This window comes from Dromiciops gliroides, chromosome 3 (genome assembly GCF_019393635.1).
Source record: "Dromiciops gliroides isolate mDroGli1 chromosome 3, mDroGli1.pri, whole genome shotgun sequence".
Classification (NCBI taxonomy): Eukaryota; Metazoa; Chordata; class Mammalia; order Microbiotheria; family Microbiotheriidae; genus Dromiciops; species Dromiciops gliroides.
Window position 1 is genome coordinate 445,374,720 of NC_057863.1, and position 23,249 is coordinate 445,397,968.

The 23,249-nt window shown below is 40.0% G+C and overlaps 1 protein-coding gene across 1 annotated transcript in view; it reads left to right on the forward strand.

The window, feature by feature from the left end:
• The first annotated feature begins 5,131 nt into the window (after positions 1–5,131).
• LRP2 (LDL receptor related protein 2) overlaps positions 5,132–23,249 on the forward strand; it is a 262,918-nt gene continuing 244,800 nt past the window's right edge. The window contains exon 1 of the mRNA XM_043995927.1: positions 5,132–5,234. Coding sequence (XP_043851862.1) covers positions 5,132–5,234 — 103 coding nt within the window. The remainder of the gene's footprint in view (positions 5,235–23,249) is intronic.

A 23,249-nucleotide genomic window follows, 5' to 3' on the forward strand; every position in this document is an offset into this window, starting at 1 on the left:
GCCTTGGGAACAGACAGATTCTCTTTCACTAGATGTCTTCAAGTAGACTTGATGGCCGTTTCATAGATATTTCATCAAATGAATTCTTTTTCAGATACAGGTTGAAGTAGATGGCTTCTGATATCCTCTCCAACCAGATTTGGTTGATTTTGCATTTGCTAACAGTTCTAAGTGAATTGGTAAAGGAAGGGGTAATGGTGTATTTGTGTTTTTATCATTACAGAGTGGGTGCTTAATAGGATGATTGCTGATTGATTAATGGTGAGACTTTTAGGTTAGCCTGGAGGGGCTGTAATTATGGATTTCTGTGACCTATTTCCTTCAATGCATGTATCATTAAAGGAGAGTGGCTTGTATAACCAGATCAAGAAGAAAAGCAAAACGCCCAAAGAACAGCCTTGGGGGTCAGTTCCAGGGTCATAAAGTACTTGGATGGGTTAGACCTGGGATAGTCTTGGAATGAAGTGCATGGTGGGAATTGTTACATGATCTTTAGCAACTTCCATGATGTGGGAACTGTCCTTGTTTATGCTATTGGGTAAGAAACTCAATGCCAGGTGCCTAATGGGCTTTTCAAACTCTTTTAAAAGGCTTTGCAAAGATTGACCAGGTCACCCAAGGAGATCATCAGGACTTGAGACTCCTACTTGACTGGGACTTTGAGCTTTAGAAGAGAGCTGATTCTATGCTCCTTGGCCCTTTCACCCTTCCTTCAATTGTTAACTCTTGTCCAAGGCACTCAGTTGATGGATAAGCACGACTGGTTCCGCTGCTCTAAGCTAACCTCGATGTAGAGAGCTTCCCTGCTTGGTGCTAAATAAACATTTGCAACAAGTGTTCTAAAAGAAAATGAGTGTGTGGGAACAAGTTTTTCCTGTGGTGATTCTGCTTTGTGTTCTCTGGGAATCCAGGGTGGGCGGGAATTATGCCAGTGACCAGTTTGTAGAATTGAGATCTGGAAGAGACCTTAGGGATGCCCTAGTCATAGAATCTCCATCTAGAGTTGGAAAGGAAAGGAAAGAACCTTACGGGTCATCTAGCTTCAACCCATCTTTCTAGCCTGATCAGGTATCTCCTTCCCTTTACAAATTAATTCCAGCAGAACTAGCTTACTTACCTTTCAATGTCCATCCCATTCCATTTCCTGCCCAAGGGCTTTTGCTCAGTCCATTCCCCCATGTCTGTAATGTTTTCCTTACTTACCTCCACCTCATAGAATCATTAACTTCCATCCAAGCATGGCACTGCTGCTCTTAGGAGGCTTTTCCTGATCTTCTCCCTCTCCAATTGATAATGCTTTCTATCTGTGTGCTTGTTGCTCTGTCTAGTAGAATATAAGCTCTTTGAGGGCAAGAGCTATCTCATTTTTGTATTTGTATCCCTGGTGCCCAATATTGCACTTGGCACAATTAGGTGCCAGATAAGTACATGTTGAATGAATTATAGATGAGGAAACTGAATCCCAGAGAGGTTAAGTGATTTGCTCAAATGGTAGATTGAACTGAATTTGAATGAATGTCTTCTGATTCCAAATCCAGTATTTTTTCCCCATTGTACTTCACTGTCTTTCTTTGAGCATCTCATTTTACAGATAAGGAAACAAACCTAGAGTGTTTGCATTACTCACTCAGGTGGGAAAGCTAATAAGTGGCAGTCAGGATTGGATCCTGAGCTCTCTGTCTATTATGTCACACTACTTTTCAATCTAGGGACAGTTTTTTCCAGATCTATTTCCATCTGTACAACAAGGCTAAACTATCTTTGGAGAGGGAAGCACAAACCAAATGGAAAGACACAAGGCACCTTCTTCCTCTAGAGCTTTTCAGATCACCCTACTCCTCCTCCCATGAGGTGTTTCACAATTTTCATTAACTTCACATTAATGCTGACTAAGTTTTTTCAAGGAAGAAAAGGAACAGATGATGTACAGAAAAACTGTCAGAGTATTTTGTCTGGATGAATTAGTATTACAAGAAAGCCAAAAATGCATCATGGAAGCTAATTAAGCGCCCTCCCCCTCCCCGCGCCGCCCCCTCCAACTGCTCCATTCTTCTTGCTCTTTGGTGCACCCTTCCCTTTTCTTTTTCTGTCAACTATGCAAATCCAAAGGACCACTGAGAATGTGGAAAATAGAAATGTTCCATTTTTAGCATTATAGGGTTAACTAAGTTCTATTAGAATCGGGTTCGGACTCTGGAAATAGGCGACCCTAGTTTATTCATTCTGAACACTAATCATTCATTTGTAGAAAAGGAGAACTACGTTTAATTTCATGAAGTGATCACTGGTTGCTATTGCCTTTATCACACACACACACACACACACACACACACACACACACACACACACACACACACACACACACACGGATATTATTGAAATTAACAATGAGCCTAAACTGAGGGAGAGTGAGAGAGTATGTATTTTAAAATATGCACCTTTAGAGGGAAGAAAGATGTACTCCTCTCCTTCACTGGTCCCTATATCCCCTTACCCGCCTCAACCCAACTACTTCCTTCACAGCCTCCCTTCATCCGAGTTATTTGGGATTAAAGGCAGCATCGGCCCCATACACAAACGCAGCTGGTTCCGTTTGGTCGGCCTGAGCCCTGCTGTGAAACTACGACAGGAATTCCAGTAAGTTGGCAACACTGCAACACAAAGAAAACAACAATAGGGAAAGCCCTTCCGTGCAGAAAGGAATGTTTCGAGCACCGTTCTCCTACAGTGAAAGGAGACAGACATAGAGGCGAACGCTCTCTCTCTCTCTCTCTCTCTCTCTCTCTCTCTCTCTCTCTCTCTCTCTCTCTCTCTCTCTCTCTCTCACACACACACACACACACACACACACACACGGAGAGGAGAGATTTGTAGGCAGCAGGATTCCGCGCCCCCCCCCCCCCTCTGTCTCCTGGAGCTCTGGATCTTGTGATGGAGGAGAGATCCTTATCCCTTTGTAATTCCGAGGTGCCTGGGACGCTCATTGACTATTCTGATCGGCCCCAGCGTTTCTTGTGGCTTGACTCCCGTGCTATGTAGTAACACCACACCAAGCCTCCTCGAACCCGCACAAATCACCTCAGAGCCTTAAGCTCAAGCATCTCTCTCTCTCTCTCTCTCTCTCTCTCTCTCTCTCTCTCTCTCGTCTTCAAACTTTTTTTCCTTCTCTCTTTCTGTCTTCTTCTCTTTTCACTGGTCATTTTATTCTCCAATAGAACAATTCCACCTCACTCTTCTTTGAAACCCTAGATTTCACTCAATTTGCGCAACTACTTTGGATTCTGAGAGGGGGGCGGGGGGAGAGACCCAGCTGATTGTAACATTCTAGCTTTGTTGGGAGAAACTTGTGTGTGTCTGTGGCAAACACAACTAAGCATCTCGGTGCCATTTCCATAACTAAGTTGGTAGCCTACTGGAATCAAAACAATACGAAAAACAATACCAACAATCAAAACGTCCGGGAAGTTTTAGCCCAGGCTGTTAAGGGTCAGCAAAAGACCCAGACATTAGGTGCAATTCAATAGGCACCAGAAAGAAAAAGAGTGCAGAATTCCTGTCGAGAAAGTGAGCCTTGGCTAGAAACTGCTTTTCGACAGACTTTAAGGTTAGATTCTCATCTACGGGGATAGAAGACATCCCAGAATATTGCCTAGGTTGAGAAGCCACCTCAGTTACTATGCCAAACTGGCCTTTAAAAATGTAATTAAGTTTGCATTGCTGAATACATGAATTTTCTGACCTTTCTCTCAGGGGCTGCTCTTTCCAGTACTTACTATAGAAGGTGGGTGAACTATAAATTTTCTCCACTTAACTCATTCTAAGAACTCACCAGAATTACATGGGGGGGGGGGAGGGCGGAGAAAAGGAAATCACATTTTGCAGAGAAACGAAGATGATTGAAATTGTAGGTGCCACTTTAATCTTGAGAACCAGGATTGCGTTTATCAATTGCCTGTTCTTTTTTCCTCTCTTCCGACCCCTTTCAGTCCTTGCTCTTCACGATATGGTTGGACCAAGGGGGTAATGCTTTGTTTTTAATGTTTGTAGTGATGCACTGTGTTGGAAATGATGCCTGAAATGTTTACATAGAGGACCTACTTGTATTGCTGGGGGAGGCCTCCCCCCTGCCCACCCCCGCCCCGGCGCCCCCCTCCCCGTTTTGCACTTCTCCGCCAATAATACTTAAGATTATTGGGGAAATCGTTTGTAATGTTCCCAGTGAGGTTCTATAAGCACTTAGTCTTTCTCCTTGAAAAACAACAGAGCTGGAGACAGAAAATTAGTATTCTCTTTTAAGCATCAAAATGAAAATAAAATGATATCCAAGAAAGATTTTAATAGGAGTGAGCAAGCCAAAATGCCAAATGAATTACTTAAAAGAAACAAGACAATGCGCTTTAAAAAAAAAGTTTCTTTCTCTAAATTCAGGGACCCCTTCTTTAATGGAATCTCATCAGCATGGGCCCTATCAGTGACAACGCTCTTGGGTGAAGCCTGGAGATTTCAGATAAGGGAATGAAGCCTATCTCTATAGCAGGGCTTTTTCTTTTCATTTTCTTTTATTTTCAAGACAATTTGTAGATTGCAAATCCCTGCAGGTCAGATCAGCCGCCTAATGTGCTATAACTCGCCTCTGTGGTTTAAACTCAGGGGAAGTGGAGAATGCAGGCAATGAGAGAGAGAGAGAGAGAGAGAGAGAGAGAGAGAGAGAGAGAGAGAGAGAGAGAGAGAGAGAGAGAGAGAGAGAGAGAGAGAGAGAGAGAGAGAGAGAGAGAGAGAGAGAGAGAGAGAGAGAGATTGAGAATGAGCATCCCCGCTACTTTCAAAGCTGCAAAGTAAAAGAGGGAGGGGCGGGCGGCAGGGGGCCTGTCTCATTGGATTCCCTCATGCTAGTTCCGGGGCGGCTGGCTATAAAGGGCTTTATGCAATGTCTGGAGGGTGGAGAGTTGATTAGGAAACACTATGTCTCCACTGTAGAACGCGCTTTTCTGCCACAACTAGCGGAATAAGGTGAAAAAGCCAAAGGAGCGAGAAAAGAGAAAAAAAGCCACGTGGTACCAAGCTCTGCTGCTGGAGCCCCTCCTGGGCTCCCCAGCTCTCCACGCTGCTACACTAGCATCCTAGGGCACCAATGGGACTTCGCTGCCGTCGCTCCAGGATGGACGGAGGGACAGCCGCTGCCTGCAAACTGCTAATACTCATCATTGCCTGCACAACGCAGGTGAACTGCCAGGGTGAGTTACCGCAGGCTGGGTGCCCAGCGCCCTAGGGCTCCTTTGGAGCGCCTGTCTGAAGGCGGGGGAGGAGGCTCCCTGGCCCCCGGGGAGCGAGCGGGCTTCCAAGTTCTCTCGCTGTCCCTTAGGGCTGCTCAGGTTGCAGACCATTAGAGAACAGGCTGGGAGCTCCCCTTTCCCAGTCTTTTCCCTAAGGGAGGAGTTGAAGCCGGACAGACAGACGCTTGAAAGAGTAGCCGGGCAAGTTTCACTGACAGTTTACCTCATATTCACTCTGGGCTTTGTTCCTCCCGGGATTCCATCCCCCGCCCCCGGTCCCTATTCTTCCAAACTTAAAAATAAAGTCTTCTTCCTCACCCTATCGGTCGCTCCCTGGGCTGGACCATAGGAGAGATTGCAAGGACGGAGAAAGTAGTTCTGAAAGTTGAGATTGAATCTCCAACTCATTTTCTGATTTGCCTTTGACCGGCTTTCTTATTAGAGGCCATTCATTCATTTTGAACTCTCTGACTTTTTTTTCATCTCACTTGTTTTTCATCGCAAAGGGAGTCTCCTCCAAAAATCCAAAGGAGTGCGTGATTTCCGCTCCCCCTCACCCCTTATTTTCTAAGAAGCACCTGCAAAACTTTGTCCCTTGTGAACCAAAGAAACAGAATCACGTAATGCCCACATCGTCTGGGGACCAAACCGAGGCAGAGGGGAAGTCTGGGAACCGGCTGGTTCAAGGGGGAGGTGATGGTACTTGGACCATGACTTTCCTTTTCTTTTTTCCTTGTTAAAATGTGGCTTGTAGGGCTTCTGTTGCGTGTGTGAGCGCGCGCGCGTGCGTGTCCGCTCACCATTCTGAAAAATATAATGCAGGCTCAATTGTTTGGTCGGAGGCTCTTTAAACTTCTTTCAAGCAGATTCAGACTCAGGAATTTGGAGGTGGGGGGAGCAGCTAAGGGATGGAGGATTGAATGGAAAGGGGGAAGAAAGAAAGAAGGGAAGTTGGGAGATAGAAAGGAGAAAAGGGAAGAAAAGAAGCAAGAAGAAAAGTTAAGTAGGCAAGAGGCACACAAGAATGGGGGATGAAGAGAAGAAAGGGAAAAGGTGAAAAAGTGGGAGCAAGGGTAAATATAGATGAGGAGACAAAGAGAGGGGGAAGAGAAGAGAGAGGACAGATAGAGGTGAGAGAGTGAGAGAGACAGGAAGGGGAGAGAGGAGAGATAGAACAGAGAAAGAGAGAGTGAGAGAGGAAGAGAGAACAGGAGGAGAGAGAGAGAGAAGGGAAAGAGGAGGGGGAGAAAGGAGAGAAAACAGAGAGAGGGGAGAAGAGAAAGAGTGAGAGAGAAAGAGCAGAGGGGAGAGAGACACACAGAGAGAAACACACACACAGACAGAGAGACAGAGAAGGGAGAGAAAGAGGAGAGGGGAGAGAGAAAGAGTGAGAGGAAGAGAAAACAGAGGTGTGTGTGTGTGTGTGTGTGTGTGTGTGTGTGTGAGAGAGAGAGAGAGAGAGAGAGAGAGAGAGAGAGAGAAGAAACTGAGGGAAAAGGGAAGAGCTGGAGAATGGGAGAACTTTTTTCCTTGGGCTTTGCTGTTGCTAGGTAGCAACTGAGAGCAGCATGTGACCAACAGACCAAGCTCTACTCTGTGTAGGCTTCTGCTACCACTGGTACTAATCTGGCTGTGAGGATGGAAGAGTCTCCCTTCTTAGCTCCCTCTCTTTCCTCCCTCTTGGACAACTTAATTGCCCCACAATGAAAATGAAACCCTTATTGTTAAAGGATTAGCAGAAGTAATATATTGGTTTCCCTGAGCTGCATATTGGGATGGAGGGGTGGTGATTCTGGAAGGCCCCCATTGATGGGAGAAAAGAGGTGGTGGGTAAACTGGAGGGGGGTGGTGGTGGTGGCAAATTCAAATGGTTAATCTGCTTTCTTTGCTCAACTCTTAGTGTAAGCTCCTTAGAGGGAATCAAATAAGTATTTATACAGCAACTCCTGTTAACAGAACCCATTTCAGACCTGGGAAGAAATCTGGAGACAGTCAACAAACTTCACTAGTCATGGAAAACCCATGTGAAGGGAGTCAGATGGGGTAGATAGATAATAATTCCTTTGTGTTTCTTCCTCAATGCTGAAAATTCATGGAAGCACAAATCTGCTTTAATCTGAAGGGTCTCAAGGGTCTGAGATGAATCTCATTTTGTAAATAGGGCCATATGATTGACTATGTGATGCTGGCAAAAGTCTGGTGAGGGGAAACCTTGATTTCACTCATTTGGGAGCAGAGCTGTCCAACAGTTAGATGAATGATAAGAGTAATGATTTGGATAACTAATAAGTGAGTTTTCTTTATATCTAGTCACTGAGTACTGAATGATCATGGTTTTAATATTTTACCCACACACTATGCTATGCCTTTCTGTCTGTCTATGTAGCATCTATGTCATCTTTTGAATTAGAGAATGCAACTCAAGGGAATATTCTCCATATACCACCTTCTATAGGAAGTCTTTTTTGGTCCCTTCAACTACTAGTGGTAACTTGGTGGTAGACTTGAGTTCAAATTCAGCCTCAGACAGCTGCCAGCTGTTATGACCTTAGACAAGTCACTTAACTATTTACCTCAGCTTTCTCATCTATAAGACAGGAATAATAATATCACCTACCTCCCATCGTTGTTGTAAAAATAAAACAAGATATTTGTAAGGTGCTCTGTGAACCTATAGGCCCTATGTAAATATTAGTGGGCTCTTTTAATCTACCTTGTATTTCACTACTTTGTATTTATTGTTATTAAAATTATTCTGTAGATGCTGATTTACATTTTTTGTCTCCCGTTAGAACATAAGTACCTTGGGAATAGTGATTATTTAATTCACTTGTGCTCCTGCCCAGGTGCTTAATAAATACTTGTTAATTGATTCATTTATTGATGTAAGTGTGACTGAGAACCCTGGGTTGTATTAGTTGTTCTCTCCGTACAAGGTAAAATCTGCTTGCTCTTTGCTGATGTTACCACTTTCCTCCTCCCCTGAACATGTTGCTGTTTGCAGGCTCTGCCTCTTTGTGAAGTTTGGTTCATTGAGCTTGCTTAAAACAAGGTACTCTTTTTTCTGATGGCCAAATCTTGCTTCTTTTCCATAGTAGTTGATATCTGTTTTAAGATTATATAGGTCGGGGGCAGCTAAGTGGCACAGTGGATAAAGCACCATCCCTGAATTAAGAAGGACCTGAGTTCAAATCCAGCCTCAGACACTTGACACTTGCCAGCTGTGTGACCCTGGGCAAGTCACTTAACCCTTATTCCCTTGCCAAAAAAAAAAAAAGATTCTATGGATCATCCCAGCAGCACTTCTTTGGTTTTTCCCTTTGGTTCTATACTTGTAGTTTTTAATTATGGAATTATAGAATATTGGGGCTAGAAGGGACTTTATCAGCCATCCAGTCCAACTTCTTCATTCTGAAGATAAGGGAACCCACAGAATTCAAATAATTTACCCAAATGTCACCCAGCTGGTTAGTGTCAAAACCAGGACTTTGTCTTTCTGCTATAATATGTATGCATCTTTGACTAGCCCAGTGGATTTAGAAACTCTGTTTTACATTCTGAGGCCAAATTTTATGTAGATGACCAAGGTGAACCAACTCAAGATAGTGGACAGTTATATGTAGTAGGTCTAAGTCTTGCCATATGGTGAATTAGACATGATCAATACCCTGAAGACCTTTAGCTTGGTCTTAGATTTGACACCATTTTAATACCACACCTAGTGGTATCAATTTAGTCTCCCAAGGTTGTATTGGCCTTGTTGATCCATTTTTCTAATTCTTGGGCTATCAGAGCACATTCCTGAAGATCTTTGGCTGTGAATAGGGTTTCCCTAGTGCAAGCTGCTACTTAACTAGATTTTCAAGCCCTCAAATTAATTGTTAGGTCATAGTTTTTCACTAACTCCTCATAGGGGTTCATGATTTCTTGCATACCTTCAAGACACTTTTAATGGATTTTGAAAGTAGTGTCATTAGCAGTGTAGAACACCTGCCAAAAATATCCAAGTTTCTTGATGACTTTCACAAGTTATTGACCTAGATGAGTTTCCTAGGGTAATAATAATATTATTAAAAATAATCGGGGGCGGTTAGGTGGCGCAGTGGATAAAGCACCAGCCCTGGATTCAGGAGTACCTGAGTTCAAATCTGGTCTCTGACACTTGAAACTTACTAGCTGTGTGACCCTGGGTAAGTCACTTAACCCCCATTGCTCCATAAAAAAACCCCAAAACAAAACAAAACAAAATAATCGCTAACATTTATATAGCAGCTACTATATGACAGGTATTATGTTAAGCACTTTACAATTATTATCTCAGTTGGTCTTCACAACTCTGGGTGATGAGGTAGGTGATAGTCTCCCCATTTTACAAACGAGGCAACTGAGACAAACAAGTTGAATGACTTGTCCAGGTTCACACAGCTAAGAGTCTGAGCTGGATTTGAACTCAGATCTTCTTGATTCCAGATCCAGCTCTTGGAACAGAAATATATTCTAATGCTTTTTTTTAGGATTTATTGAATGTTCTTAAGGCTATAAACCAGACTATTAAAAGTGAACTTATAAGTAGTACAGTAAAAGTAGGCTTGTGTTATTTCTTGTGGAATAACTCTGATTTGGTGCCCATGGGCATCTGGTTGACCAACCATCATGCAGGAACTTGAGAAACTTTTTTTTAACCATTCATACTTAAAGCTTGCAAAATGTGGGGCTACTGCTGATATTTGCCATTTTGTAAGAATCCTTCCTTGATGTCAGGGACCAGGGTATATTATACAGGGTATTCCAAAAGTCTTAGTGCAGTTTTGAGTTTTAATAACTCTACAATATCTAGCCTAGTGCTGGTCATATGCTACAAGACTACCAAAATAGATAGTTTTGATAGTGTCTAAGTTTTTCCTGTATAAGCCAGGTTTCAAAAGTATGTCTTCTCTGCCTGTCCTGAGTTCCACTTAAGCCGGTATTCAGTAACTGAGCTTTGTAGAGTTCTGTGCAGCAACTGGTCTTAAAGAACTTGGGTCAAGATGTTGCTGACAGTTGAGTGAACCAGATAGTATCTATAATTGTAAGTGATTAGACCTTTTTAACATGCTGATTTTGGTCACATTTTCAAAATCCTAGGTCATGTGTTTAGTCTTCACACTAACCCTTGCAAATAAATGCTATCTTATTAGGAATGTCTAACTTCCTGAAAATTGTAGGTGGAATGTGAAAGGCAGTATCGTGTTATGGAAAGAGCCCTGGATGGGTGTCAAAAGACTAGAAAGTCCTAGCTTTTATCATTAGGTAGACATGTGACATTGTGACAGGTCAGTTTCCCTTTTCTAGAGTCAATTTTCTCTTCTGTAAAATGAAGGGTTTTGACTAGATTATCTTTAAGGTTCCTTTAGACTCCAATGTAATACTCCAAATTCAGAAACTCTGTTATTCTTCTTCTCCCTGTTATTCTTCCCCCTAAACTTGGGAGCATGTGCATATTGTACCATTTTGGCATGTACTCTAAATTCAAAATACCTTTGAGATGGCCTTGTCTATGAACGACACACCTGCCAGTTATTCCTCTGCATGAGGAGTGCCTTTCATTACTTCAGTTTCCATTCTTATTACTTTCTGGTATCATGCCATATACCCTGTGTGGATTTGGTGAATGCACACTGATGGCTGTTGAACATATCCATTTAACTTTTTTAACATTTTGAATCACTTAAATTTTTTTATTGGTTATTAGTTTTAACAGCTTGATGAGAGGCTTGCATTGTGATTTTAATTTTTACATAAAGAAATATGGACAGAAAAGTTAAGGAACTGTGTCAGGGTTACTGAGGAGAACAAATCACTCAACACCAACCACAAGAAAAAATATTGAAAATTATATTTCTATCCTACTGTTTGGGAGTAACTTTCAGGTTGGTGGGGGGTGGAAAGAAAGGAGGAGAAAATAATTTTTAGGGATTCTTTGTGTTTCCCTGAACTTTCCCCTCTTACTACTTGATCTAAACCAATGGTTTTCACTGGGTTTATTCTCACTTGACTTTCATAGTTGATCCCTCTCTGGGAGTGTCAATATGAGCACTGTAGTAGTGAGCAGTTTCTGAAGAATGAAGTGAGAAAGGACCCAGGGAAGCCAGGGAAGTTTTAAATTCTCAATACTTGTCCCATTCCTCCCCCCTCCCCCACTCCTTTCCTGTTATTCCTAGGACTTAGTTCCTATTCCAGGCACCAAGTCCTTACCTCTGAGGGGCAGGAATCAAGAAGAGCAACTTTGAAATGCATTAAAATGCTTTTTATTGAGCAAATGACAAATCAGAAACCATGCTTATGTGCATTTCAAAAGTCTCTAGAATTAAACTTAGAGCTGTAACTATAACGGCATGCCCTTGGCACTGTAAGGGACTTCATGCTCAGTAGGAAGAATGCAGGGACCTTCATACTACATCTGACTTGGAGACACTGGGATCAATTGCTAATCTCAGATCTCTATGTGTTACATTATGATCTTGTCCTGAGGCTAATTAACTGGGACTTTGTTTCTGGCTTATGTCTCATGGTGGCACTTTGATTGAAAGGCTAGTGCTTTCATTTTAGAAGCAAGATTATCAGGTTTTAGCTTGGGGAAGTTCTCCCCCCTCCCCCTTCCCATTATTGACTAAAGCAATAGAGCAAAACCATATTTCAAATTACAGATGAGAAAATTTGAAGATTTGTATTGCCACTAACCATCAAAATATCCCTGAAACCAAGGTTATTATTGCTGTTTTAAAGAGGGAAATAAGAATATAAGGAGTTGAGCCACTTGTTACCCTATACACAATGTCCCATTTATTGCCCAGGTCTGGCCCAGAAATTGATGACTTAAATTAAGTTCATCACTGGAAGGAGCTCCATTATCTGTGCATACCACTCAACAATTTGTATATTAATTAGTCAAAAGCATTTATTAAGCACCTACTTTGTATGCATTAATTAGTCAATACCTTTTATTAAACACCTACTGTGTACCCAACACTGTGCCAAGCATTAGGGATACAAAGAAAGGCACAAGACAGTCCCTGCTGTTAAGGTGCTCACAGTCTAATGGGCTGGATAACATGGAAACAACTATGTACCAACAGGAAAAATTGGAAATAATAGGTAGAGAGAAAGCTTTAGAATTAAAAGGGATTGGGAAAGGCTCCTTGTAGAAGATGGGATTTTAGTTGGGACCTGAAGGAAGTCAGAGAAGCCAGGGGTGAGTGTGAGGAAGGAGAACCTTCTAGGTATGGGGAACAGCCCAGAGTCTCAAGATGGAGTATTTTGTGTGAAGAACAACAAAGAGGTCAATGTTACTGGATCAAAGAGTATGTGTGGTGGAAAGAAGACTGCAAATGGATGTGTGTGTGTGTGTGTGTGTGTGTGTGTGTGTAGGCTTGCTCAGGTTATGAAGGATTTTGTCAAGCAGAAGATTTATATCTGATCCTGGAGATGATAGGGAGCCACTGCAGATTACTGAGGAGCTGAGTGACATGTCAGATATGCACGGTAGGAAGATCACTTTGACAACAGTGTGGAAGATGGATTGGAGTGGGGTGAGACTTGTGGCAGGGAGACCAACCAGCAGGATGTTCCAATAGTCTAGTCTTAAAGACTAGACTCACTGTGGTGAGTGGGATAGTGAATCAATCGGGAGGTAGAAAAAAGATTGCCTTGTATCAACGAGGGCCTAGCTGAGGTTATATAATATAAACTTGTGTGGACTTAAAGGTTCCATGAAAATAAGTACCTGTTTATTGGCTCAGGGCAAGTAAGAGTTTCTATTGGATGAATAAAATGAATATTGATTGATCATATCTAATAAATTTTTATTGTGGTTACCATACACAAAAGCTAGCATATCTTTAAAATCTGCAAAGCACTTTACATATATTATCTCATTTGATCCTTACAACAGCCCTGGGAGTTTAGTTACTGTTATTTTATAGATGTGGAAACTGAGGCAGACAGATTAAGCTACTTGCCTAGGGTCACACAGCTAGTAAGTATCTGAGGCAAGATTCAGAGTGTTAGAATCAGGGTGCCCCCCCCCCCAAGACATTGTGAGAACCAGGGCAACGCCCCCCTGAGAAGAAAGCATGTGCCTGGCGTCCAGAAGTTACATCTATTCCTAGAACCGTCTGTAAGTCATGTCAATCAATGCTACCAGCCAATTAGCTTGGAGCTGTGTTTGGGGACCGCCCCTCTTGTAGTCTTCCTGGGAGTTTCTGCTCTAGGAGACTGGGGATCTTACTCCTTTGGGTTGGAGGTCTTGATGGTGGCGGCAGGGCCAGGGTAGCTAGGCTTTTTCTTTCTGAACTACACATGTTCTTCCTCTCTCTCTTTTGCTAACTTCTGAATACTTTAATAAATGCTTAATGCCCAAAGACTGGTGCTATAAGCTTCTAATTTAAGGCGACCACACATTAGATTTTTAGTCATAACAGTTAGATTTTAAAAATCACAAAACTAAGAAAATTGCAATCCATCTACAGAGAAAGAACTGATGGTATCTGAAAACAGATTGAAGCATAATTATTTTTTTGATAGTTCCTTAATCTGAAGGTTTGTTTTTGTCTTTTCTTTCACAACCTGGCTAATGTGGAGATGTTTTGCATGACTACTCATGTATAACTTATATTGAATTGCTTTAGTTCTTGGGGGTGGGGTGTGGAGGGAGGGAGAAAGAGAAGTTGGAACAAAAGTTTTTAAAAATTGATGTCAAAATTTGTTTTTACATGTAATTTGGAAAAAAATAAAAATCTGAATTGAACTGAAAAAAAAAAAGATTCAAACTCAGGTCTTCCTGATTCCAGACCCAGAGCTCTATACATTTTATCTCCTAGCTCTCTATTCTATGCACTATCTTAGGTTCATTATGAATGCTAATTGCATTTATTTTATTACTGATTTACCTTGTGGAAGGAAGTGGCAGGGACATTTTTGGACAATCTAAGCAAGATTACTCCATAACAAACATATAATCAGTGCCTTTATCTGCTATGGTTAGAAAATAAAGTGCTTATTATTTATTTATCTATCTATTAATTAATTCATCTATCATCTATCTATCTATCTATCTATCTATCTATCTATCTATCTATCTATCTATCTATCTATCTATCTGTGGGGCAATGAGGGTTAAGTGACTTGCCCAAGGTCACACAGCTAGTAAGTGTCAAGAGTCTGAGGTCAGATTTGAACTCAGGTCCTCCCAGAATCCAGGGCCAGTGCTTTATCCACTGCACCACTTAGCTGCCCCCTAAAGTGTTCTACACAAGGTAATTTTCTAGGTAGTGAAAACAACCTTCTGAGATACCAAGAGAGGCAGTGAGGTATAATAGATTATTATTATGCTAGACTTGGAGTAATAAAGATTCAAGTTCAAATTCATCTCTGAAACTAAAGGCGTGTCCAAGTCTAAACCTCTTATTCTCTCTAAGCCTTAGCTTCCTCATCTATAACCTGGGAACAATAATACTTATATTTATTACCTACCTCACAATGTTTGTGGGGAAATACTTTGTAAAGTGTTCTATGTGTGAGTTGTTATTAATAAAACTCTCTAATCTCTCTCTCTTTTTTTTCTGGTGAGGCAATTGGGGTTAAGTGACTTGCCCAGGGTCACACAGCTAGTAAGTGTTAAGTGTCTGAGGCCGGATTTGAACTCAGGTACTCCTGACTCCAGGGCTGGTGCTCTATCCACTGCGCCACCTAGCTGCCCCCAAATAGGTACACTAATGTACTGTTGTTCTTTTTTTTTTTTTTTTTTTTTTTGCAGGTAATGGGGGTTAAGTGACTTGCCCAGGGTCACACAGCTAGTAAGTGTCAAGTGTCTGAGGCCAGATTTGAACTCAGGTACTCCTGAATCCAGGGCCGGTGCTTTTAACCACTGCGCCATCTAGCTGCCCCTCTCTTTTCTTTTTTATCTTTCTATGATGCATTACACATTTTTAGCCTTCCTTTTCAGAGGATCGAGGACATAATTTATTCCTATGACTCAGGTTCATTGTTATAAACATTAGTTGTCATAGGTACTGAGCTATAATGCAGTAACATCCTTAGTAACTGTTGAAGTGTATAGGATACCTTGTCTCACAATAACCATAGATGAATTTTTGAATTCTTTGTTCTTGCTTTTTAGCATTTTTATCTTCTTTCCTGCTAGATTGGCAACTGTTACTTCTTACTATCATCGGTGTGCATGTCTCAAACAACTTGTCTATCCTTATAGTTCCTTATCATTTGATGTTTCTAGTATCCTGTGGGTTAGGAAACTAAGTAAGCAAGATAGTTACAACTGTGTATAAAGGAAGAGTTAATAGGTTCTGAGTGAGCACTGGATGAGTTGAGTATATTGAAGGATTAAAGGAGATGGACTTTGTGTCATATAGTTTGAATATTCAGAGGTCTTTCTGGGAGCCTACCTCTAGATTCTTAGTTGTGGCCTGCATTGTTGAGGTTGTCAGATAGTGTTGCCAAAGCCATAAATAGGGTAGAGTGACTAGGGCTTTTTCCCAGGGGATCATCATGGAGGGACATTCTCCCCCAGGGCATCTTTTTGGCTTGCTACTCCTGTATCTTGAGTGCTTTGTCAGCCCTATGTCCTCCTTTTCTAGGGCATGCTTTGTGCCATATGGGTTCTGCCCCTCTCTTCCTCCACGACTGAGTTTTCTGCCTGTTCTTGACTTTGAAAACTCCTGAAAATATTTCCAAAAGTCTAAATTGTGGACCCATGAGAAAGATCTTTGCAAAGGAACCTCCCTTCCATCTTTTTGCTTCCAATGCCTGCTTGCCGTGGGCATTAATTTTCTGTCACTGCCTCCACAGGGACACAGATCTTTTCAGATGAAGTCATCACACTCTCCCCTCAGCTGTCCCCTCCCTTGACCAGGCCTGTCATCAAAGCATGGGTCTGGATATACTCTGGTAACTCTTCTGGACAGCTAAGTAGTGCAGTAGATAGCGTACTGGGCCTGAAGTCAGGAAGACTTCAGTTCTATCTAGTCTCAGACACTTATTAGCTATGTGATCCTGTGCAAGTCACTTAACCTTATTTGCTGCAGTTTCCTTATCTGGAGCTGGAGAAGGAAATGGCATCTGAGCTGGAGAAGAAAATGGCAAACCACTCCAGTATCTTTGCCAAGAAAATCCCAAATGGGGTCATGAAGAGTTGGACATGACTGAAAACTATTAAACAACAAAACTCCAGGTGTGCTCTTTCATTTGCAGGTTTTCTTCCTCTCTTCTTAGGTGGGATTTGGACTTCTGGTCTGTCTTTTGTGATGCTGAGATTATGAGGGAACATAAATTAAGGGGAAATTAAAAGTGGCCAAAATTCTTTTAAAGCAGGGTTACAACCAACATCCTCAGTTTTCCCTAGAAAAATGTCTTGGTATTCAGCAGAGAAAATGTGTACAAGAGATGATCACATCATCTTGGGTCTGGTTCTTTTTGTCCAGGGTTATGGAATCTTACTGAAGATAAGAAAGCTTTTCTGGGTGAGAGCTGGAAAATTAGGCCCATTTTGAGGTTTATAAGAAAGTACCAAAATGAGGCCAAATTCTGGAATGCAAATCAAACCTATCCTTTGAATATAGCCCCTTTTGATCCACATTGCCATCCAGAAGAGGAAGAAGAAGAGGAGGAAAAGGCAAGAGTCAAAGACCTCCTCTCTTTTTTATTTATTAGGATTGACTTTCTTCATTCAAAATAGATTTTCCACCTTGATAAACTCATATAAGCACCATGCTTTAAAAAAAATATGGCCATGAACCATGCACCTTTATTTTAATAACTTTGGATTGAATTCTTTTTAAAGGATGCTTATGATTGAATTCTTAGACCTGGCTTTACTCTGGGCGACTATCTAGGTGGCACAGTGGGTAGAGTACTGGGCCTGAAATACAAAAACCTTGAGTTCAAACCTGGCACCTGATACTTGCCCTGGGCAAGCCATTTAACCATGGTTTGCCTCAGTTTTCTTATCTGTAAAATAAGAACAATAATAGCACTTATCTACCATGGCTGTTGTGAGGATCAAATGAGATAGTAATTGTAAGCCACTTAGCATGGTGCCTGGTACACAGTAGGCATGATATAGAAATATTAGTTATTATTATTCTATTTTATAAGTTATAGTGATGGTACCTTTTTGCTTATTACACCACAGTTATTATTTGGCATATACTCTCTTATCCCCATACACCATTGAATCTTCTCTTACAATAATAGAAAACAATTAAGATTAATCAATTAACAATCACTTAATAAGTGCCTACTATGTGAACAACTGTCTGAAAATGTCACATTTCTTCATCTGTGGTCCCTCATGTCTCTGCTGAGAGGAAGAACTAAACACTTTTCTTCCAGATGCTACTTTCACAGTCACTAAACGATATCAGAAAGTGAGCCTGATGCCTGTTGCAACATTTCTCCTCTCTCCATTTCCTAATTCCCTAATAGGGAGATCAATTGATCCATAAGTATTCATGAAGCATCTATCATACCCTATGCATTGAACTAGACTCTACCTGGAGATACAAAGCTCTAGCAGTTTCTTGTAAGACCCTGAGTAAGAAGAGAGGGAGACATTGAAATAAAGACAGAAAGAAAATTTGCAGCTTTCATTAAAGCATACGTAGCAACAACATTGTTGATTTGCTGGAAGTCTCTTGTGCTACAACAGATGCCCAGGGCTTTCAGGAGGGTAGAGTAGTGGAGCCGATTTAGTGTCAACCTTTCCCCTTCCAATCCCAAACACTTGGTTCCCTGTGAAAATTCACAGTATGTACAGAATGGGTCATTCTGCTATTTTTAGGACAAATTTGATACAGTAGCTTTCACAAAGAGATAAGACAAGGTTTTTAGACATTATGTGAGGGAACTGTCATTCTGTGTTTAAACAGAGCACAAAAGCAAGCTGTCTGAGGCTAAGGGTGCTGGGAAAACAGCCTTAATCCAACAAAGCCTGTCTTTAAGGAGGGGTGTGGTTTTCCAAAAGGAGAGGCAATATGGCACATAGTGAGAAAAATCACTGCTGGTCTACTCGGAAAATTCATTGATCTTGTTCTATGTGAGACTGAAGAAAAAGAGTGGGCCAAGTTAAAGGGGAGTCTGGACTGTTGAAAATTCCCCTTTACCTTTAATTAAGGTTTATAAAGCAAATGTTTCCATTTTTCATCTTTGTCTTCCCAGTCCCAGGCACACAGTAGGTACCTAATAAATGCTTGCTAATTGATTGATTCCTCATATTGATTGTGTTTCATTCTGTTACAGATTCCTCAGGGAGTCATAAGTTGACTAAAATGGGGGTAATAACATGGGATATTTGGAGTGGTGATTAAACACATCAAGATGGATGAAGTCATTTCAAAATTGTAATATGAGGATGATAAGCTGTCTCTGGCAATTGAAAAGGAGTTAGGGAATTCTTCATCTATGGGACATCAAATTGTTAGTGGATCTGCATGAAAAGATATCAACTTTTCAGCACAGGTGCCAGTATCATACCATCCCCCATCATTATAACCCCAAATCATCTTCTGTGGCTCCCTTCTCATTTTTCTGCTTAGCTCTTCCCCTTTCTTCTTTATCTACGGCTTGGACTCTTAGATAGCTTCTAGTTCCCACACTATTTCTTTGTCTAGAATAGCCTCTTAGTCTCAGTCTACACTTCTTCCATCAATCTTCCCTTAAATATCCATCAATGGAAAGTTCAATTGATATCATGTAAAGGACAAGATAGAAGTAAAGCCTTTTTCTTTTTAGCTTCTACTAACATAGCAAATTTCCTAGAGACTCCAGCTGTGAACATTTATTGGGGAATCTGTTATTTTTCTTCTGAGCTTGAAATAGGAAAATAATTATGGTAATAGATGACATTTAAATGGTGCTTCAAGATTTGCAAAACACTTATCTTGTTTAAACCTCATGACAACCCTTGTGAAGTAGGTACTATTGGCATTTTTATCCCCCGTTTTACAGATAAGGAAACAGAGGCGCAGAGAAGTTAAATGACTTTTCCGTGGTTTTATAGCTAGTAAGTTTCAAAGGTAGGAAGTGAGCATAGGTATAGTTGACTCCAAATTTAGCACTTCTTTTTGTGTCCCACATGAACTGCTTAATAGTAAAAAAAAGAATAAAAATGAATGAAACAAAGTGTGTCTTGTCTAAATTAACTATTAAGCAGTTAATTTTTATGTATACGAATAAGGGTTAAGCATTTGTAAAAAATTCATCTTGACATTACTTTTTTAACCTCTTTGCCAATATCTAGGGCAATGAAGTGTTTCAAGAATTTGCTAAGTAATCACTTGAAACCAAGAATTGAGAGAAAAACAAAATTCATGGTTAAAAATTGAAAGCACTAATTGAAAGCACTTGGTTAAAGTTAGATTTTTTCATCACTGTCTGCTAGAATTGTAAATGATTAAACTGTTGTAGCCTAGACGAAAAAGGCATCGGAGGGCTAGTTAAGAAGGATGTTCAATGTGTTTAATATTCCCTGTTTGTCCCTTTTAAGAAAAAAAGATCAAATGGTCTTTCATATTTAGTGCTGACTAGAAATATGAGCAACGAAATCCCTTTTTAATCCAGATTTATTTTTCATGTGTTCTGCAATAAATGAATGAAAGATTCATTTTAGGGGAATTTGAATAGAGTTTCATTAAAGACCTTCCATTCTTTTCCCTTTGGGCTTCCAAGGATTGACTTGTCAGGCTGACCTGTGCTTTCCCCCAAATATGCGTTTTTGTACTGTTAGCTTATTGACAGATCAAAGCCCACTAGCCTTTGTTTTTCTTTCAAAGAGGCAGCTGGTCTACTAGATAGAGTCCTGGACTATGCAAGGAAACCTGCAAAATGTTCTTTCTTGTGCTGTCACTAACTATGTAATTTTGTCTGTGTCTGGGGTGGGGGGGGGGAGAAGAGGTTTTCAGTTTTTCCATCTGTAAAAAAGCATGAAAAATAAAACTTTACATTTTCTCAAGGGTGTGCTTAAGGACTTCCATGAGTTAGCATTTATCATATATTTTTGAGATCGTTAATTTAAAGACTTAGTTCCTCCAAAGAAAAACACAATTTTGCTATCTTTTGGTCATTTTTATTGAAGAGTTTCCCTGACATATTTTTGAAATAATAACAGGAATGAATTGATTCTAAAGCTAGTTATACTGTTATGCTAGCCAGACAACTCTTTGAGAAAGTGAGACTTTTCCAATATGTTGAAATGTTCATATGTATATATATATATATGTATATATATATATATATATATATATAAACATGTACCACACAAATATATCCCTATGGATGTGTGTATATGCATTATGCACATATACAATACTTTCTGAAGGTTGGATTCTTGATAGATTAGAATCTCAGAAGAAAACATAATCTAGAAACTTCTTTTGAAGAGGAGAGGGATTTACATTTTGTTTAATGATTTTATACCTTGACTCCAGGAAAATTAAGAGTTTGTATTTTCAAAGAAGACTAACTTGGTATAGCTAATTGAATGTGTAATTAGTCAATAAATCAACTGAACATTTGTTAATGGTTTCTACCCAATTTTTCTAAATAAATGGTCAAATTCCTCAAATATACGTTTCAGATCAATGGGTTATCTCCCAATTTGCCTTATGGTTGAAAAGTTAGAATTTTTTCCCTCACTAATGCTCATCTTCTTCCCCCACCTCCACTTTTACTCATGAGAAATATCAATCCAGTTTTAGTTAATAAGGACTCTCAGAGGTAACTTATAATATAGAGTTTGAAGTTCATTTGCTTACTGAAAAGTCTGTGTCAGGAACTCTTTGCTCTTCCAGCTCAGCACATTTTTTAATGAGAAAGGTTTAGAAAAATGAAGTTTAATAGGTAAGCCAGTACATATAAAAGTGAAGTAGGACAGGGAAACAGGGAAAGTGTAACTAATGTCTTTTCAATGTTTTCCTCCCTCCCCTTGCATTCAAACTAAATTGAATTAGAGCTCAGTTAATTTGAAGCAAGAATTGCCTTATATTTTGAGGCTTAAAATTGCCTTTAGTAGGTAACTAAATTTCTTTTTTTTTTCTTTCTTTTTTTTTTTTTAGTGAAGCAATTGGGATTAAGTGACTTGCCCAAGGTCACACAGCTAGTAAGTGTCAAGTGTCTGAGGCCCGATTTGAACTCAGGTCCTCCTGAATCCAGGGCCAATGCTTTATCCACTGCGCCACCTAGCTGCCCCAGTTTCTTAATTTAAATATAATTTATTGCCCCTATTGTGATATATCTATGGCTTTGGTCTTTGAGGCTTGATTGCTTATCTATTTTTTAAAGCACATAAATACAACTGAACTATCACTAAAAAGTACACTGAAAATCTTTTTGGCTTAGAAACTGTCTTTAACTTAACAAATACTTCTATAGTGGTTTCAGTTTTCATGAAATCACAGAATTTGAGAGTTTGGCCACTGTCCAAGACACACCAAGAAGAAATACCTATTTTAGCAAAGTTTCTAAAGCACTTTCCACAGGTGATAATCCTGAGATGTAGGTAATACAAATGCTATTATTTCTATATTACAGATGAAAACTGTAAGATGGAAATTAAATCTCAGAGATGTTAAGTAACATATAATTAATAACTGTTAGATTCAAGATTGGAACCCAGGTCTCTTGCCTCTCCTGCCAGTGACTATTCTGTACCATATGAGGCTGAATACTAAAATGCAGATCTCTATCATTGAATTTTCTATGGTTGAATTAATGCACTGGGCAGTTATGATATTGTTCACATATTGGGGCAAGTGGGATAGGTTTGTATTTGAATGAATTTTTTCATATAAAATATTACATTTTTTTGGTTGATCTTTTTTTGAACAAACTTTTTGTAATATTTTCATGTAGATTAGACATAGTAATACATTGAAATTGCCCAAATCTTGAAAAATATAATAAAGAATGCATTTCTATTGTACATATGTAGAACCTAACCCTGTGGAACCTAAATATTATATATGTGCTTATATACAAATATAGGCTTATATGTATGTGCTTATAAGCAAATCTCAGGTTTATAAGTAAAATTTTTACAAAGGTATCTCCTAACCTACCAGTTCAGAAATGCTGGACCCATATTCCTTTTTCCTTCATAACCCCCCAATACTTCAAGTCCTGCTCAGATGTTAGCTTTATACCCATGGTAGAAATTTTATCTTGTAACCTATAGGTGATAAAGGAAACAGGTTGACCATTTCTGTGGTCTCAGAATATACCTGAAATCAATTTCAGATTTTTTTTTTATTTTAAAAATTTTTTACAGGGCAATGAGGGTTAAGTCACTTGCCCAAGGTCACACAGCTAGTAAGTGTCAAGTGTCTGAGGTCAGATTTGAACTCAGGTCCTCCTGAATTCAGGGCCTGTGCTTTATCCACTACACCATTTAGATGCCCCCTAGATTTTTATTTTTTAATCAAGTGAGTCTATAAGGGGTTAGAAGATAAAGGGGCAGCCAGTCAACAACCTTGGCAAGCTCTTTTCTCAGCATCCTCCCCATATTTCTTAGTTCTCTTCCATTTTCACTGTGCTTATGTTTCCTGAGATGATGTTCAATCAGAATGGAAAGAACACTGGACGAGGACATAATACCTGAAATCTTTTGACATCACTCATTGTTAAGATTCTCAATTTTAGTGTAATTATATTTAATAACATAATATGAATCCCCGTGGACATGAGTGATAATGCTCAATCTAATGCATAGTCAAGGATATCTGTAGTTCTGAGAATAAGAATTAAGGAAGTAGGGACTGGTCTAGTATTTAGTCCATTCTTTAACCCCACCCCCCATAAAAAGAGGGCTTACATTAGGATACATTCTGGAGATGAACTCCTGGCTTCAATAGGAGTGCCAGGAAAAGCATTTGGGATTCCTCAATAATGCTATTCTAGTTCATAAAGATATATGTCTTGAGGAACCATTGG